This window comes from Balaenoptera acutorostrata, chromosome 2 (assembly GCF_949987535.1).
Source record: "Balaenoptera acutorostrata chromosome 2, mBalAcu1.1, whole genome shotgun sequence".
Lineage (NCBI taxonomy): Eukaryota > Metazoa > Chordata > Mammalia > Artiodactyla > Balaenopteridae > Balaenoptera > Balaenoptera acutorostrata.
Genome location: NC_080065.1, coordinates 129,457,549 through 129,475,788, shown reverse-complemented (window position 1 = coordinate 129,475,788; position 18,240 = coordinate 129,457,549). Strand labels below are relative to the sequence as shown.

The following is an 18,240-nucleotide window of genomic DNA, read 5'->3' as shown; positions in this document are numbered from 1 at the left end:
GTAGCTAGGGAGATATAATTGTTTGACCTCTTGTCATTTTGTTCTATTTCCCATGGTTTTTGCAGAAGCATCCTCAGAGCTCAGCACATGCGTTGATGGCTTTCAGCGCTGCCCTTAGGGTTCCTTGCATCTGGGTCTGTGTGTTTCAGAGGCCTCTATTGTTTGGATGATTTCACTATCTTGGAACTAAGAAAATGGGATCTATATTGCCTAAATGTCATAAACCAGAAAATAATCAATTTCCCCATTCAAACAAGAAGACACTCCTTGTTTACTTTTGTCTTTGGTTGACATTTACTTATTAATAAAAGAGGACTACAAAATATGGGAAACAACTGCACTGAACATATTTCTATGTTATCTTGTTAACTTTATTCTGCTATATTTCCAGCATCTCCTCAAAGCCTCATAAATATCAATACAAGGTACTCAGTAGCTATATAGACCCATGTGACAGATTTAAGAGGAAAACGAGAGGAAAATCCTGACATTTTGCTCCTGCTTTTGGAAACTTCAGATGACCAAGCATATTCACTGCAAACTTCAAGGTGCCAGATGACAGACAGTGTGCACTTAATCCCATTATGAACATAGAAACTGGGCTTTGGAAAGGGACCTGCAGGTAGCAGCTCCCTGAAGAGAAGATCAAGATATTTACCATGCTACTCATTGACTTTTGCAGAAAAAAACCCTCCCTTATGCCTCAGGTACACAGACCTGGTAGTTATTAACATCTCTGTTTCCCTCCTTGTACGCTGTCACATTTGTCAATGTCAGGTGGCAGAGATAGTAGAGTCTATCCCCTTATTTTTAAAAACATCTGACAGTTTATTATTTCTAGGTACTAAGGGACACATTTTCCCAGGGACAAAGGGGAGGAAGAACAATTTGCTGTCAACTGTGGCACCCCCATCTCCAACTCCAGTTAGTTGACTATTTGTCCCGCTTGCCAATCCCTTCCCATCTATCCACAGTGAAGAGAAAATGGAAATTCACACCGGGCTTGCTGAAACAAAAGCTGCAGCCCTGGGTAATGCAGGAGGTGGGCCACTGGGTGTCCACTTCACCCCCTGGGAAGCCCATTGTCAGAGGGAAGGGTGAGGGCAGCTCATCCATTCACAAGAACTTTGGAACAACAAATTTTTTTTTAAACATCTTTATTGGAGTATAATTGCTTTACAACCTTGTGTTAGTTTCTGCTGTATCACAAAGTGAATCAGCTATACGTATACATATATCCCCATATCCCCTCCTTCTTGTGTCTCCCTCCCACCCTCCTTATCCCACCCCTCTAGGTGGTCACAAAGCACCGAGCTGATCTCCCTGTGCCATGTGGCTGCTTCCCACTAGCTATCTATTTTATGTTTGGTAGTGTATATATGTCAATGCCACTCTCTCATTTCGTCCCAGCTCACACTTCCCGCTCCCTGTGTCCTCAAGTCCATTCTCTACGTCTGCGTTTTTATTCCTGTCCTGCCCCTAGGTTTGTCAGAACCATTTTTTTTTTAAGATTCCATATATATGTGTTAGCATATGGTATTTGTTTTTCTCTTTCTGATTTACTTCACTCTGTATGACAGACTCTAGGTCCATCCACCTCACTACAAATAACTCAGTTTTGTTCCTTTTTATGGCTGAGTAATATTCCATTGTATATATGTGCCACATGTTCTTTATCCATTCATCTGTCAATGGACACTTAGGTTGCTTCCATGTCCTAGCTATTGTAAATAGTGCTGCAATGAACATTGTGGTACATGACTCTTTTTGAATGATGGTTTTCTCAGGGTATATGTCCAGTAGTGGGATTGCTGGGTCATATGGTAGTTCTATTTTTAGTTTTTTAAGGAACCTCCATACTGTTCTCCATAGTGGCTGTATCAATTTACATTCCCACCAACAGTACAAGAGGATTCCCTTTTCTCCACACCCTCTCCAGCATTTACTGTTTGTAGATTTTTTGATGATGGCCATTCTGACTGGCGTGAGGTGATACCTCATTGTAGTTTTGATTTGCATTTCTCTAATGATTAGTGATGTTGAGCATCCTTTCATGTGTTTGTTGGCAATCTGTATATCTTCTTTGGAGAAATGTCTATTTAGCTCTTCTGCCTATTTTTGGATTGGGTTGTTTGTTTTTTTGATATTGAGCTGCATGAGCTGCTTGTATATTTTGGAGATTAATCCTTTGTCAGTTGCTTCATTTGCAAATATTTTCTCCCATTCTGAGGGTTGTCTTCTCATCATGCTTATGGTTTCCTTTGCTGTGCAAAAGCTTTTAAGTTTCATTAGGTCCCATTTGTTTATTTTTGTTTTAATTTCCATTTCTCTAGGAGGTGGGTCAAAAAGGATCTTGCTGTGATTTATGTCATAGAGTGTTCTGCCTATGTTTTCCTCTAAGAGTTTTAGAGTGGCCTTATATTTAGGTCTTTAATCCATTTTGAGTTTATTTTTCTGTATGGTGTTAGGGAATGTTCTAATTTCATTCTTTTACATGTAGCTGTCCAGTTTTCCCAGCACCAGTTATTGAAGAGGGTGTCTCTTCTCCATTTTATATTCTTGCCTCTTTTATCAAAGATAAGGTGACCATATGTGTGTGGGTTTATCTCTGGGCTTTCTATCCTGTTCCACTGCTCTATATTTCTATTTTTGTTCCAGTACCATACTGTCTTGATTATCATAGCTTTGTAGTATAGTCTGAAGCTGGGAACCTGATTCCTCCAGCTCCTTTTTTCTTTCTCAAGATTGCCTTGGCTATTTGGGATCTTCTGTGTTTCCACACAAATTGTGAAATTTTTGGAACAACAAAACTTGAAAGGATAGACCAGCATCCAACTTACCTCCTTATCCTTTGTTCTCTCTTAGGTAGGCCAGCTGTTTTCATTCAAAGACAAGCTGAAATGGTCAACTTGTGGGCACCACCAAAGCCTCCTCTCCCCCCTCTTACTCATGCCCTCACATCGGAGACCAGCTAGGCCCTAGGTAAAAATCAGTAGAGAGGAGGAATGGCAAAGGGTACCTAGAAGTGTTTCCTCCAAGTTCTTCATTTACAGTTCAGATGAGGAAGCTGAGGCCTGGAGAGAAGTGTGAGAGCGGGGATGAGGGTGTTGAATAAGGGGTACTGTGGTTTATTCAACATGTTTGTTCTGTGTATCAGACATCCAAAGAGCAAAAAGAATAAAAAGAGAAAAACAGAAATGCAGAGGTATGGAAGTGGAGAGGCCAGGAGAGATGGAGAGAAGAAAAGCTTTATTTGTGTGAAGGGTGCATGGAGTTTGTGATTTTTCTGTCTTGGAGGCAGTAGATTTCATTGCTTTACATCCACCAGGGATTTCCTAGGCTCGGACAGCACGTTTGAGCCCAGACCCAGTCACAGATGAACAGCAAACCCATTTCAATGGTGATCTTCAAGTACATGGGATGTTTTGTCTCTTGGTAGCGTATGGGGGCCGGGGGGATACAGTGAGCAAGAAGGAAGGAGAAAACAAGCTGGAGTTTGGCGCCCAGACTTTCTTTCTGGCGCTTTCGTGACAAGCTTGCTGAGACTAAGCAATGCGGGGCGCTCTCTGGGATTCTGAGCATTCGGAAAACCTGCCCTTCTGGGCCTCTGCTACTGACACATTGTTATTTGTGAGCCTTGCAAGGTGAGTCTGGCTTATTTAAAGCTGATGGTGTTCTGCCTGGCTAGGGGCTGTCACCAGCCCCACTACTGGGATAAACACCTATAGTGACTTGCCTCCGTGGTAGCTGCCATCAGGGCCGAGATTGACGTGGCTCTGGGTGTTTGGCAGTTCTGGGAAGGAACGCTGCCTTTGGGTTGAAACTAGAGGGGAGGAGAAGTGTTGTCTGAGAAGGTGGTGTTTTTCCCTATTTCACTGACCTCATTCCAAAAGCTATGATCCTTCTGATCAAGTCCCATTCAACTCAGTTTGTCAGACGGACACGTGTTTGGAGGACAGAGGCTGTAAGCCTTTGCTGGCTCTTTGTGACTTCAAAGCTGAGATGGATGAAGTCTCCCAGAGACTCCCCAGGTCTCCCCAGAGAGCTCAAGGTGGAGTCTTTCTCCTGACCCACCACCACTATGCTCCTGGCTGGGCCCCCTGACACACCTTCTTTCCCACGCAGGCTCCAAGCTAAGGAGAGAGAGCAGCCTCCTTGTGTCCTCATCGCAGAGGCTCTTGGGAGTGTTCTCGGGACCCTTGATTTGGGGAGAACCTAGCTACTGTACGAGGCAGAACTCATCCTTTAAAGCTGCAGCCAAGTTTTCCTCTTGATGCGGCTCCTTCACCGTCTGTATCATTCTAGAACACTGGAGGCAACGTCGTTCCCTGTGACCTGCACCTGATGAAGTTTCAGCTCTACAAAAGCAGTTTCTGGGGCTGCAGAAGTCAATGACTTCACCATTTCTCAACACAGGGGTCTTCTCGCTAATTTTTTTTGGAGGAAGCTCCCAGCCTCCCACATAAGAATTCATAGGAAAACTCCCCTCCAAACCCCTCCACCACTTTGGTCCATTTAAGCTCTTACCCCTGTGGCGGGCGGAGGGATAGCCCGGCCCAGGGTCTGCATCACGGTAGCGACTATCTCTAAAGATAGATTTGGGAGGCCCCAGCAGGCTCAATGTCTGTCCCTCAGCAATTTCAGGGATGACTGAGCCTAAGGAAGGATTCCTGTTCGCTGCATCCTTGCTTTTCTCTTGCTTGGCCTTCAGTATCTCAGGCGACTCTTTACTTTGGGTCTGTGCTAGTAGGCTGTTATGAATTTAGAAGGGTTTTTCAGATCAATGTCATTACTCTTGCCAGTCATCTAGATAAGACTTGTTTAGGAGGAAGTGTCCTAGCCTGGGGCCATAGATGGGGTGCTAGGCCCAGGACCATCACACCTTCAACACATCCCTTCCCCTCTCTGGGGCTCAGCTTTCTCTCCTGTACAAGGAGGAGACTGGGCTAAATTAGCTTTTCTGAAAATGCACACCTTAGAACTAGAAGCATCCTTAGTGAGAGAAGTCTGGGAGATTCTGGGTTAAATAGAGTTTGGAAGTTCCTTTACTGCATAACTCTCAGGGCTTTAAATGTAATAAAAAAGCACTTAAAAACTACAAAGAGGGGTGTGTAAAAAGGTTATATTTCCCAAACTCTACTTCATCCAATTCCCTTCATTTTTTCAGCCCAGATCATGGGACAAGTGTTCTGCTGAATATATTTCACAGCAGCAAAAGGCTAGATTATTTCTAAAGTACCACCCCAAGCTGTAGAATTCCCTTTTTTCCCTGTATAATTTTTCCCTCTTGATTAAAAAACATACTGAATGTTTAGCTCTATAGGCAATGCTGTAAAACGCTAAAGAGGAAAAAAAAGAAATATATTCAGACTGTTGAAGCCAAGCTCCTCTTGAAGATCTGCATTTTGGATAATAGTAATGCGAATGGGTAGGGATTATTAAGCATTTATTTAGTGTACTAGATACTGTGCTAAATGCTTTAATTGGACTATCTAATTTAATTCTCACAGGAACCTCATGAGGTGTCTATTATTTTTATTCCCTATTTTCAGATGAGGAAACTGCAGTTCAAAGAGGCTTGATAAACAGTGTAAGGCCACCCAATTAAGAAGAGGCAGTGGCAAGGCTTCAGATCACTGCAATCTCATTCTAAGAATTTTAAATAACCAACTTATTAAGTCTCCTTTTTTGTACCCCAATCCAGCAAGCTGCCATAACAAACCAGAAATAAACTAATTGCAATGGTAATTACCTTCCATCTAAAATTCTTGAGTTAGCATGAAATAATGTTGAATCATCAGTCTCTCATGAATACTGAAAATAGATATCTCTAACAACTAAATGTTACCAAATGATTTATTATGATTGGTGCTAAATTACAATGTATATGAAATGGAGTCATTTATGGAAACACAAAAAAATAGTTACCTATTTCTGTAATTATATTCACACAAGAATCTGAAATATAGTTTCTGGTCTGCCTTTTAAAATATATCCACAGAATGACTTTTGTAGTTTTCACCACACAATTTTACAATAGTGATACTGCACCTGTATCATTTACCATACTATAAGAACTAAACAGAATATGAAAGCAGTTAATAGCAAATTAAACTTTTTATATCCATCAATGATTCCAAAGAAAATAGTTTGTTTCCATTGGCAGTGAGAATAGATGGTAGTAATTAGCATTGTAGATACTGCATACATAAATATGTATGTATATATTTATATGTTGCTCAGGGCCATTGTTCCATCATAGGCAGTTGCCTTTGGGGTGGACCAGTGATTGCCAAAATGATGTGCAATTCCATTGGGACAATTAGTAGTACTATCTTTTATCATGTTTCTCTTGCAAAACAAATAGGTAAGAAAGAAATACAACAGGCCAAAATCTACAGTGTTACATACCAAGGTAAAAACAGTTACTGAGTTATTAGAGTCACAGTAGTTTATGTATATTTGCTATTCACAGACCGCAGACTTTTTGCTGGATAACCGAGCGGCTGGGAATTGACGACATGTAGACATGCATTCATGTGAGTCCATAATTAATGATGTTTATACTGTAATAAGCACATTCATTTTAACACCATTCAGTAAACAGATTAAAGTTTGAGCTAAATCTGCTATCACAATTACACACAAAAAGAACCTGTAAACAATTTGACATTACACTTATGTACAAGCGAACTGCATTGGAAGGGAGAAGAGGTAATTTCAGCGGGTGTCACTTGGTATGCATCAATGTGCAACAAACTGACCCAAGTCATCAAGCACTTGAATGAGGTCAGGAAAAAGAAACATGAGCAAGGCCCCAGTAGATCACCACTCAGGGTCAGTACCAGTGAAATTCAGACTCCTTTATCTATGGTGACATCACATTCAAAGCATCCGAGATGGATATAAAAGGAGCTTGAGGATCCCTGGCAAACTGTACTTGGAGATCACAGGTAGCATAATTAACAGGGTCTTTATAAGTACTGGTCGAGAGCAATGCCGATACTATTTAAACATGTTGATTTAATTTGGACAAATTATTTTGTTTGTTAGATTCTACCCCGTGCTCTGCTGGTTCTGAACGACATGGGGAACAGGAATTCAACTGAGATCATTCATTCAATTCCTTCAGCCAACACAAAGATTCTTGATGTTACAGACTAAGTTCCTATCAGAGAAACAAGTGAGATGCCATCACTAATCTAAGTGGTGACCCACTTACAGGAGATCCCATTAACAGCTTTCAATGGGACTCTGAAATGGGGCCCCCTACGTTTCTGTTTTTGTGTTTTAAGTAGGGTACCACTCCAATAATTCCTGAATCCATTTCCTTAGATCAGAAACAGGGTAATGAGGGGTTCTGGCACACCCACTTCTCCACCCCTCATGTTGTACACACACACAAAAATTAATCTGTCCTTTTCTAAACTAAGCAGAATATTTTAAGCAAAATTATCCTGATTCAACATTCTCCTTTAGAATAGAAATGAATGAAAGAAGAGAACTTGAAGCCAAGGTTGATGTTAAACCTCCTCCTCTGCTCTAAAATTTGGGGGAAAAGCAAACATTCCTTCTTCAAGTGTCCTTAAACCTAATTAGAACATGAAATTGCTACAAAATTGATTTTCTTTCTTATGCTTTTAAGACCACATCGGCAGGGAGACTTTGGGAATAAAAAAAAGGAATGACCATACTCGATAGGTTTGCAAATGTTTCTGACTGTCTGAGCAAACCTGACAGGTCCCTGGAAGGAGAAGCCTGTGCTTGGACCATCAGCTAAGACCTGGCCTGGGAGCCAGGCTGAGTTTCTGAAGGTATGGGCTGTATGCATACAAACTGATCCCAAGGAGCACCAGGGAAGCCCTGTTTGCATAGGTTGACTTAAAACACTTTTCGTATTCTCCAAAATATGCAAAGCACATGCCTATGAATGAAAACATAACTTACTGTATCCTTAAGAGTGCCCAAATTTCAGTCATTTGGTCATATGCATATAGGATGCCAAAACAGAGAAGTATCATTTTCTTTCATTTAACTTTATGTTGTTCCTTCTTTGAGCAACTATTTTGGTATCTGTATACACAGGCTTAAAGGGTTACTTGCAGGAGTCTAGGAAATGTTTGGTTATTATTACAATGTGCCCTTGAGCTTTGGTATATGTTTACAATATGCATATTAATTATTTACTAGAGTTTTAAAATAATTAAACAGATAACTAGCTCCACCTACAAATACATAAGGCCACAGGGGCCCCCCCCATGAATGATGAAGTAAACTCAATGAGAAGATAGTAAATTAACCAATAGGTAGGTGAAGTACCATTGGTATGGTAACCATTGGATTTGGGCTATCATAGACCTACATTTTCTTATTCTTTTCTTCCTAAACATCATCATGTTCATTTGGTGGGTTGTGTGTGTGTGTGTTTTAATGAGCAAGTTTGAAAACACATACAGTAGTTTGAAATTCCAACAAATGGTTCAAATTAGAAAGCCAGTTTTTCCAAGTTTGGCTTTTCCTTAAATGCACTTTTATTTGGTTTTGCATCCATAGATGTTAAACCTAGGTATTCTAACCATATTCTCTGTACCATAGATATATACATATACTCATAGTGGAAGAGACTTTTGGAAATTAGAACTATTTTAGACTATCTAGGAAATCAAAAATAAATTATAATAAGTCCCTCAAACCCAAAATTCCAAACAGTTTCAAACTAAGATTTGTTTATGTGTGTATACAAATGTATAGATATAGATATATATATATATATTTAGATAGATGTACACTCATATATACATATATACACAAAATTTATACATAAATACACATACACAACACACAAGTATACACACACGCCTCACACACACACTCACATATTTCAGTGCAGTTTCTTTTCTCTAGATACCTCTCTTTTTTCCAACTTAGAATAGTAATGATGAGATGCTAGGGGCAGTCAATCATATTTGGATTTCTGACCTGTCATGAACAAAAACTGAAATTGTTTAAAAAGCCAAAAAGTAAAAATGGCAGATACGTGCATGTACATGCACACACACACATATACAGACACATTTTACTTTTCGTGAAATTTGCCCCGGTCACCTGTGAACAGCACAGCCAGTAGCTGCGGGCACCATCCTCCTGACATGGAAGCTATCTTACCACTGTGGGTTTCACAGGGCTCAGTACTCACTAGATACCTGTTCTACAACAAAGCCCCCTGATAGGGCTTTTACCATTAAGTACAGTCTGTGGTACCCCCCAAATCTTTTTTTCCTTGATCTCCTAGGGATATGCATGTCCAATTGAACTTGGCAACTCAAAATAGCTAACAACTTGCAGGAAGGATGTCAGGCTGGAATCATCCTGGCTACCTTTTGCTTAGAGCAGAAGAAACGATAAAAAGGTGAAATCCAGAAAACAGAGAAGAGCTTATGTCATGAGGTGGTGAAGTTGTCAGCCTTGGGAGTCTAATAAACCCAGATGAAAATCTGTCTCTGCCGTTGTCAAGCTAGGTGCTGCTTTACCTTTCTGAGTCTCACTGACCTCATCTATGAAAAAGAGGAGAGTAACAAGATCTACCTCATTGCGTTATTCTAGGATTAAATAAGGCATAGAAAACACCTAGTAGAGTTTCTAGCGCCTAACAACAAGTTCGTAGTCTACATTATTTATAACTTAATATTTAAACCATAAATCTAGAATGTTGATCAGAGCTACATACAAAAATAACGTTAGCCTAGGATGCGAACTTGATCTGAATTCAAGTTCTGTATCCCAAGTTCGATTCCCTAGTAGATTATAATGCTCATCACGGTGACCTGTACACGGTATGCACCAAACAAATACCTGCTGAGTGAATGCATGAACAAATGAATAAATGAATGTCTGACTTCAGCTCTCTGGGTCTTCAGTTTCCCTTGTACGAAATGGAGGTAGAATGACTGGACCTTTATTCTATCACTGTGATGTTGGTGTGATAACTTAAAAGAAAAATGCCAAATTATTTAAGATACAAACCTGTTTTGTGTTCTAATGAGGTCAGTACATGCAAATGAAATAATGAGGCTCAGTAGCCAGGGCCTTGCTTAGACTTGTCATATCTCTGAAAACATGGGCATGGGGGTCATCTGTGTGAGTCTGAGGATATTTTCCAAGATCTAAATATCATCTTTAGTGAGGCTATTCGACCCAAAGAAACAAAGCACACAACAAGCAGTTAAAGATGATGGAATTGTTGGCCTGTTCTAAGCACTCTTGCCCCCGCTTTCCTGTTTCCTTTCAGAGAGCACCTTGCTCTCTACTGTTGATCAGCTTGAAAAGCATCCTTAATAGGGTCACACGAACTCAGAATGCTGCCAAAGTGCTTCACAACAAACGCATTTAGCTGTTTTAAGGTTGATAACTTCACTGAAGTATCATTTTTCTGAGGCAGAAAAAGATTTAAGTAGAAGACAGAGTTAGACCATAGGCCTGCTTCATCACTACTGGAACCCTGGAAAAAATGACATATTTCTCTCTAAATCTCAGCATTCACATCTGTATAAAGGGATAATAAATAAACCCTACACAGATTTCAGGTGGTACAAATTATTATCATTCATTTCATCCTATCCCTTGGCCCAGAAGTCTTTCTCTACATGGTTAAGAAGGCCTTGGAAAATTTGAGCCAACCCTTAACTCAGGGTTTCTCAACCTCAGCACTACTGACATTTGGGGTTGGATAACTCTTTGTTGTGAGGGTTGTCTTGTACATTGTGGGATGTTTAGCAGCATTCCTGGTTTTTACTCACTGGATGCCAGTAGCACCTCTCAAGTCACAACAATCAAAAATATCCCCAGGCATTGCCAAAAGTCCCCTGGGGTGCAAAAATCACACCTGGATGAGAGTCACTGCCTTAAATGCACATAAGCCACACAAATCAGAGCCTTTCCTGAAAGTGTTTCTGTCTCTCACACGTAAGAAAAACCACTGACCACTGGCTGTAGTCGAGAAAAACTGCTAGTGATCAATGTGAATTCTATGCATATTTTAGCTTTCAAGGCTTCCTTTTTCTTTCCTTTTTTTTTTCTTTTCTTTGAGTATGATGTCACTAGTGACTATATAAATGAAAATGAGTTTGATTTTCATCCAGAAATCTGTAACGTTTGAATTTTGTATCAGGAGACCAGCTTTACTCCACCTTCTCAAGTATTGACAAACTACCGGTGCTGAATTAAAAGCTGTTAAACTTTGTGACCAAAGACTTTTTCCCTGAACTTGGATAGCATTACCATGGCCACTAGCCACCGACCCAACACTGACCTAAAAATTGCACATGTATGTGTACGCACAGACACATACCCACACAGACACAATTATAAAGCAGTTCTCCACTACTTAGTTGCGCATCAATCCTCTTCCATTTGTGGTGGATGGAGCCAATATCAGCAATAAGAGAGTCTGCAGTTATGTTGATTTTTATTGTGCAAGTGCAGGTAAATTAGCTAAAGGTCAATTCTAAGAATAAACTGACAAGATGGAAGAGGTCGCTGGAGAGAGGAGACTTACTTAATCCTCCATGTAAGGTTGGCATGTAAGTGCTTTTAGAAGGCTGATTAGCAGGAAAATCACCTCCTCCCTCCCCCAGGACAAACCCCTTGATAGTCACTGGACTGGGACACATTTTTCTTCAGGCTTTTCAAAGTAAATTCCCTAAATAAAGCAAGGATGACAGTCTAGGAACTAAAAATTCTTTATCGAATAAACAACTCAATTTGTTCACAAACAAGAAGAACATTTTTTTTTAAAGGTTAGGATGCTGAGGAATAAAGAGAAGTAAACTTCCCTTGGGAAGTAAAGGAAGGGAAAGAAACTGAATCAAATTTAAGATTTTAAAAAAATTCTTGGCCAAATAATCTTAATTAGTGGCAAAAAGTGCATTCGTTTCATTAAGCACTCTTCACTTTCCTTTGATAGTAGTTTTTACTTAAATATTAACTAATATCATGACAAGCATGAATTTAAGCCATCTATTCTCTATTTCCTGTTGCATGTGGGAATCTGGTACCTCTCCAGTTACTATGTTACATGGATAGAACCAACTGGGTCATTGAAACCTCCAAAATTTTTTTCTTTCTGAATAATCATAGTACGGCCATCTCTCCTGGTCAGAGTGACTGGAAAATTAGAGAATTTCATGTCATTACAAATGGAATTTTGAATCCACTCCTTATTTCTTTTTTAAAAATTTATTCTCCCCCATGGGTTTTGCTTGAAGGTTTTAGTTAATGTTGGGGTTCAGGGTCTTCAACTCTGAGAACTTCCTAGTCCTGCTTGAATCAAATTGGACAAACTTAGCAGTACAATGACTCAGGATTTCATCCGTGAAGTAGAGCTAAATTCACTAAACATTCCATATTCATTTTGGTGGCTTGTATGTGCAGTTACTGGAACCTCCTTTGGGGCCATACACATCATTAAATTATGGATCACTATACGGTTCCTCTGACTCAAACTGTAAAAGGGCCTAGAAATGAACAACTTTCTTTGGAAAAGGTCATTATTTTTGTTCCTTGTTGGGTATCATTAGGACACATCTCACTCAGAGATGTGCTCCCATCTACCCAGTCATAAAACTATACTGATGTAGGTTTTCAGTTTGGAAACAAAAAAAAGGCACAAACATCAAACATACACAAAATGAAGAAAAGGTTATGATTGACAGGCAGATGAAAGGGCAAACAAATTATGGAAATCTGCTCTGCCCTAGTCCTAGAATGTTCTTCTTTGGGTCTTTTTTCTTAAGATAATGAATTATGCATGCTTTGACTCATTTGTAGTGGAAAGAAAGTGAGCGGAAGTGCCACTAGGAAGTGAGAGAAATGTTGACCTCTGCATAGTCCCTAAATAGCAGAGTTTCTCAAAGGAAGGTCCACAGACCATCTCATCAAAACCATTAAGGATGATAGCCCAAAATGCAGATTCCTTGGCCCTGCTTGAAGTTTCTGAATCAGACTTTCTGGGGTTAGGATCAAGGAATCTGCATTTTTATGCAAGTGCTGCAAATGATTTTATGCATGCTGAGTACTGGAAACACTGCCAAAACTTTTGCAGTGGAGGTCACTAGGGGAAGAATCTCCATTCCAATGTATATGGCAAGATGAGAAAAACAGACATTCCAAACAAATAAGCGTTGTGCTTGCACCACAAAGCTGTGATTATTAAAGTTTAACAAACACTCTTTTCTTTCAGCAGGGGTGGAGAGCAATAACCATTTCTTCTAAAATCAGAATGATGAAGGCAATATAAATCAAACCCATTTCAGCAGGTTTCATTTGGTCTGATTTCTCTGCAGATATTAATCATTGTACAGTCCTGTTCAAACGACATCTAACTCCATATTACCTCAGAATACAGAATGCTCACTCTGATTCTTTCTCTCGTGTGTTATTTTGACAATATAAAAGAAAATAAATAAATTGGAACAGTGGGCCATCAAGATTGCAAGATGCCAACGATACCAAGACATTAAGAGAGAAATGGCCCATGCTAAACGTATAACCCAGCATGCAAATTGGCAAAAACATTTATCTGCCACAGAGTCATCAGGGAAAAAATAACTCCCATCATTTTTCCTTTGAAAATTGCTATGTCACGTGAAGGTGACAAACGATTCTTCCTAAAAGCTCATAGAGTCTTAAATCTAGGAAATATCATCCAGAAGACCAAGACTAGTCAAGTTGCACGTTATGATAGCTAGTGGCAGAAAATACCAGCACTTAAGTGTTCTGGATTGAGACACTATAAATACAAAGTTGGAAATTTGAAACTGTAACAGAGAAAAACATAGGAGAATCAGAGTTTGTTTCCCATTTTGGGAGTTGGGGTCAAGTAATTTTGCAAAACACCATATATGCCTTTTCTTTGTCTCACTGGAGCATGTTTTGCTTGGCACAGACAAAGGATAATCAGAAAGGAATCTCAATCTAAAGGAATCAGAAAGGATAATCAGAGAAGCAAAAGTAATCCAGAAGCACAAGCAGTGGGAACTAAGAGGACCCAAAATGAACAATACACATCTGGTCTGTGCCTATGGATAAAGGTGCCCCTGAATCAAACAAGGCCAATGCAAAAGTGAAAAATTCCTTGTTAGCTCCCCTTTAATAGATGTAACCCCTGCAAATGAATCGGCTGGGGGTAGACATAGCTATGGAGGAATAAAGAACAAAGGGAACACTTACGGTTTGTGAATTGTTCCCCTTTTATTATAATTCATCATGCATGTATTTCCAGGAAGATAACACTGTGCCTACAATTACAAAGGATAACATCACTGCAACTTTTGGAAACCACTTCACTTTGTTGTTTTATGGCCATATCTCAGGACAATTTTTTTCTTAGCAGGGGGAGGGAGAGCATACCACCACAATGATGCAACAGTTTTATTTTCCTGTCTTCCCCCTTTCCTGCTAAACACAGATCACTCCCTTTTTGACAGTGGGTGGGGGGACTTTATAAATATAGTTCTGCCTTCAGAAGACCCATGTACCTCCCCAAGCTCAATGGATTTTAGCATGACTTCCCCAAGCTCAATGGATTTTAGCATTGCAGAATTTTCTAGGAGAATGACCTAGAGAATGACCTCCCCAAGCTCAATGGATTTTAGCATTGCAGAATTTTCTGGGAGGCTACCTGAGTAGGGGCTCTGCACATATGATTCGTTATTCATTTGACCTATTTGATGCTACTAGTCTCTTCATATCAGCCCTTGTCATAACCAAGAGTCAAGAAGCGAACCATATATATTGTTCTGTCCAGAAATGAACTAAAAGTTCTTCAAACTATTTTAAGTTCAGGAAAATGGGCCTGATTCATGGTGCAGGGCCACTACAGCATTTCATCTTCTAACTCACTTACCCAGAACTCATCTCCAATGTTGCAGGCCACACAGACCTCACTTGAACTCCACCTGAACTAGGACTGAAGATGTCCATGGACTCGGTGCCTCTGCAGAGCCTTTTACTGATCAGGTCTACCGTCATCTCCACACCAACAGCCACACAAATGAACACCATGCTGTTGTTTCAGCTACTTGGACTATTTGGTGTGAGTGTCAGTCTAGAGCTGACTCAGATTTAAAAGGTTACTGTTGTTTGAAACAGACTTGCCGCCACTGGTTTTGTTCACTGGGGGTATAAAGACAGCCTAAACGGAAACAAATTCATGACAGGTCAAAGAACAGAGAAATAATGCCATGAACATTTTCTTTTGCAGTGTTTAACTTCCTATTTAAAGTACGTAGTAGGAGTAGTGTGTTGACTGCCATCTTACTAGTTCTCTAATTCTTACTAGTGTGTTTCTACCTTGAAGGCATGACAATCAGGTCTGAAATTCAAGAAAGTTGGGACTTTGGCCATTTCAGTTAGACCCCCAACTCTTTGACAGAACTTCCAGTAGGACCATAAGAATCATTTGACCAAAGTGAGTTTGGGGATATTTTCACCAAATTCAACTTCTTGGCCCATTAAGTTCTATGATCCTTTGCAGAATCTTCTATTATTAATATGATATCTTGATGTGGTATAAAGAAACATTGAAAAGAATGAAGACATACTGGTAGGCTGTACAAAGCTATGTTGTAGTTAAGATTAAATGTCTGCTAATATACTACTGCAAAAAAGAACACCACTTAAATTCATAATTATAATTCTCTTGACAACTCAGCTCCCCAAATGATCTTTCTTTTCCACTTCAGCAAAACTGTAAAGTCCATTCGAATCATGAGAACAAGAAAACACTGGCTGAGTCTGTTGCCCAGGTGTAAGAATTAATAAAAATTCAGAAAGATATCCATATACTAATGGGCAATAATAACAGGAATCAAGACAGACCTCTTACATGATAAATGTGCATCAGTGAAAGACTTCAAAAAGAAGCAATTGGTCATTATGTTTCCCTCCTACAAACATCATCCAGTTGCCTTTATTACCTGTGATACATATACACATACACACACACACACAGTAAAAAAAAAATTAGTAGTGCTTGGCACACAAAAATTATGGACAAATTATATTTTCAGTTCCCACTGAAATGCACGAGGAATGCTGAAAGTAAAAACTTGCCCTTCAATCTTCACTTACCACAAGTCTATGAAAAAACTATTGGTACGTTAACAGAATACAGAGTCACATGGATGGATGGCTGTTAACAGTTATCTTTTTGGCTGTGTCTATATAGGTGAAGGATATAATCAAGAAAGACAGTTTAGAAAGCCAAAGTCTTAATTTCAGAGCTTCAGTTATCTAGTTGGGTTGTTCACAGACATCACAGAAACGACAGCCAAATCCTAGTATGGACACAGCCAAATCCCAGATCCCAAAGGCAAACAAAACTGCCTATAAGGAAGTAACAGTGAAGCACTGCAATTTGAACAAGTTATGAGACATTACTAGGAGGGGTGTGGAATACAATTTCCTCTTAAAACAAAACGCTGGACCCTCATCCAAGCGCTGTGTGTTTTTCTTACTTCCACAGCTACACGGGAACGCAGAGAACTTAATGTGGATTACGTGAAAAGGCCACGCCATGAAAACATGGGCAGTAAGGACTCTGAAAACGCTGCGAGAAGGAAGGTAATTCAGCTCAGGGTAGAGAAGGCTGAACATGGGGTCGTTTTGCAGTCATTTTTGTGGATGAGGGATGTTTTGTTTTTTTAAAAAAAACACAAAGAATATGTGACTAGCTCTTCTCACCTTCTCCTAGTGCAGAGAAAGAGCAACGCAGTAAAATGGAGCCTGAGGGTGTTAATTTTGAAATAAGGAAGGTAATTTGTTGATGATGAAGGTTCACTGATGTTAGGAAGTGTTGCCAAGAGAGGTTGGGAAATCTTCCCAGAAGGGTTTTAAGATAAGAGCAGAGGCTCCTGTGTCTGAAGGGCTCTAACAGGGTGCTGCTGGGAGCAAAAGCACACCTCTTAGGATGCCCAGGCCCTGGGCTCATGGGCAGGGTGTGTATATACACACTTTGTTGGGCTTGCGTTGCACAAATACTCATGCAGACGGAGTCAATATAAACTGGCACATAATCGATTTGAGTGAAAAGTCATATAAATCTGCCATTCCCCCCTTACCCCATAAACAAAAGGGAAAAGGAAAATTTAAAAATCCAGACCTATGGCAGTGGGTCAGATCTCTACCATATTCTCATTCAAAGGAGGGAGGTAGAAGAGGAGAGCAAAACCCAGTTTGGGATAAATGATTCCCAAGGCCTCTCAGCTATACTTATGTAGCTGGCTCTCATTATAGATAAGATACTCAGCACATGGGACCAAGTTAACAAACAAATAAAGAACAAAAAGAAGAGAGAGAGATTTTCTTATACTTCCACATCTGGAAAGAAATCTACCCTGTGGATTGACATGTTAAGGTGAACTAGGTAAATAGGCAGTAGTATATCAATGGGCTACTGTATTCTAACAAACGTGTATTGTTAATTATTGTTTTTCTTTTCAAATATGAATTTCCTTTAGGAGGTTTACTTCAAAATGGTGACATGATCTGTTTCTTCTCCCACCTCCTCCGCCCTCCCCTATAGATGATACTTCCGTAAAAGTTCAGATTGCCATGGATGTTTTCGCTCAGGGAACCTCTCTGGAATTTTGATCTTTAGGAAATCCTGGATGCATTTCTCCAGCTCTTCCTCAATTGAGAGCTTTTCCTTAACAGGTTTTTTTTTGCTGCTCATGTTCGACTCCCTAGAGCCCGAAGTCAGAGTCCGGAGCAGATCACTTTTCCGTCGCATCTCTGACTGCTGGATCAGTTGGACGGGGCCCTTCTTGATGGGACGGTCCAGAGTCTGGATGTTGGTCTGGCGTGTCACGGGCCCGCAGATGACTGTCTCCTGGGGAGAGCTCGCCTCAGACTGGCTGTCGCAGCTGGAGGTGGAGAGGTCATTGCAAGAGGTGCCACTCTCTCCTTCTTTGTCACCCTTGCCATTCTTGCAGCAGCAATCACAGTGCGAGGATGACCACCTCGATGGCTCACCTGCAAGGAAGCACAGGACCCAAGGGATGAATGCCAGGCAGCTCAGTGTGGAGTAACAACACAGCACGTGAACACACACACACACGAGCATCCACAACCACGTCTTCAGAAGAAATGGGATGGCACACGGAATGGGCTGCAACAGGAGTACCCAGCAGCCAAGTTCATCGAGCGAAGCAAGTTAATGATGGCGTGCTGCATGACAAGAAA

The 18,240-nt window shown here is 40.3% G+C and overlaps 1 protein-coding gene across 1 annotated transcript in view; it reads right to left on the bottom strand.

Annotated features, from left to right (window-relative positions):
• Positions 1-15,666: 15,666 nt before the first annotated feature.
• KCTD16 (potassium channel tetramerization domain containing 16) overlaps positions 15,667-18,240 on the bottom strand; it is a 273,577-nt gene continuing 271,003 nt past the window's right edge. Inside the window, exon 3 of the mRNA XM_007194168.3 lies at positions 15,667-18,030. Within this exon, the coding sequence (XP_007194230.1) occupies positions 17,576-18,030 (455 nt within the window). The 3' untranslated portion in view covers positions 15,667-17,575. The remainder of the gene's footprint in view (positions 18,031-18,240) is intronic.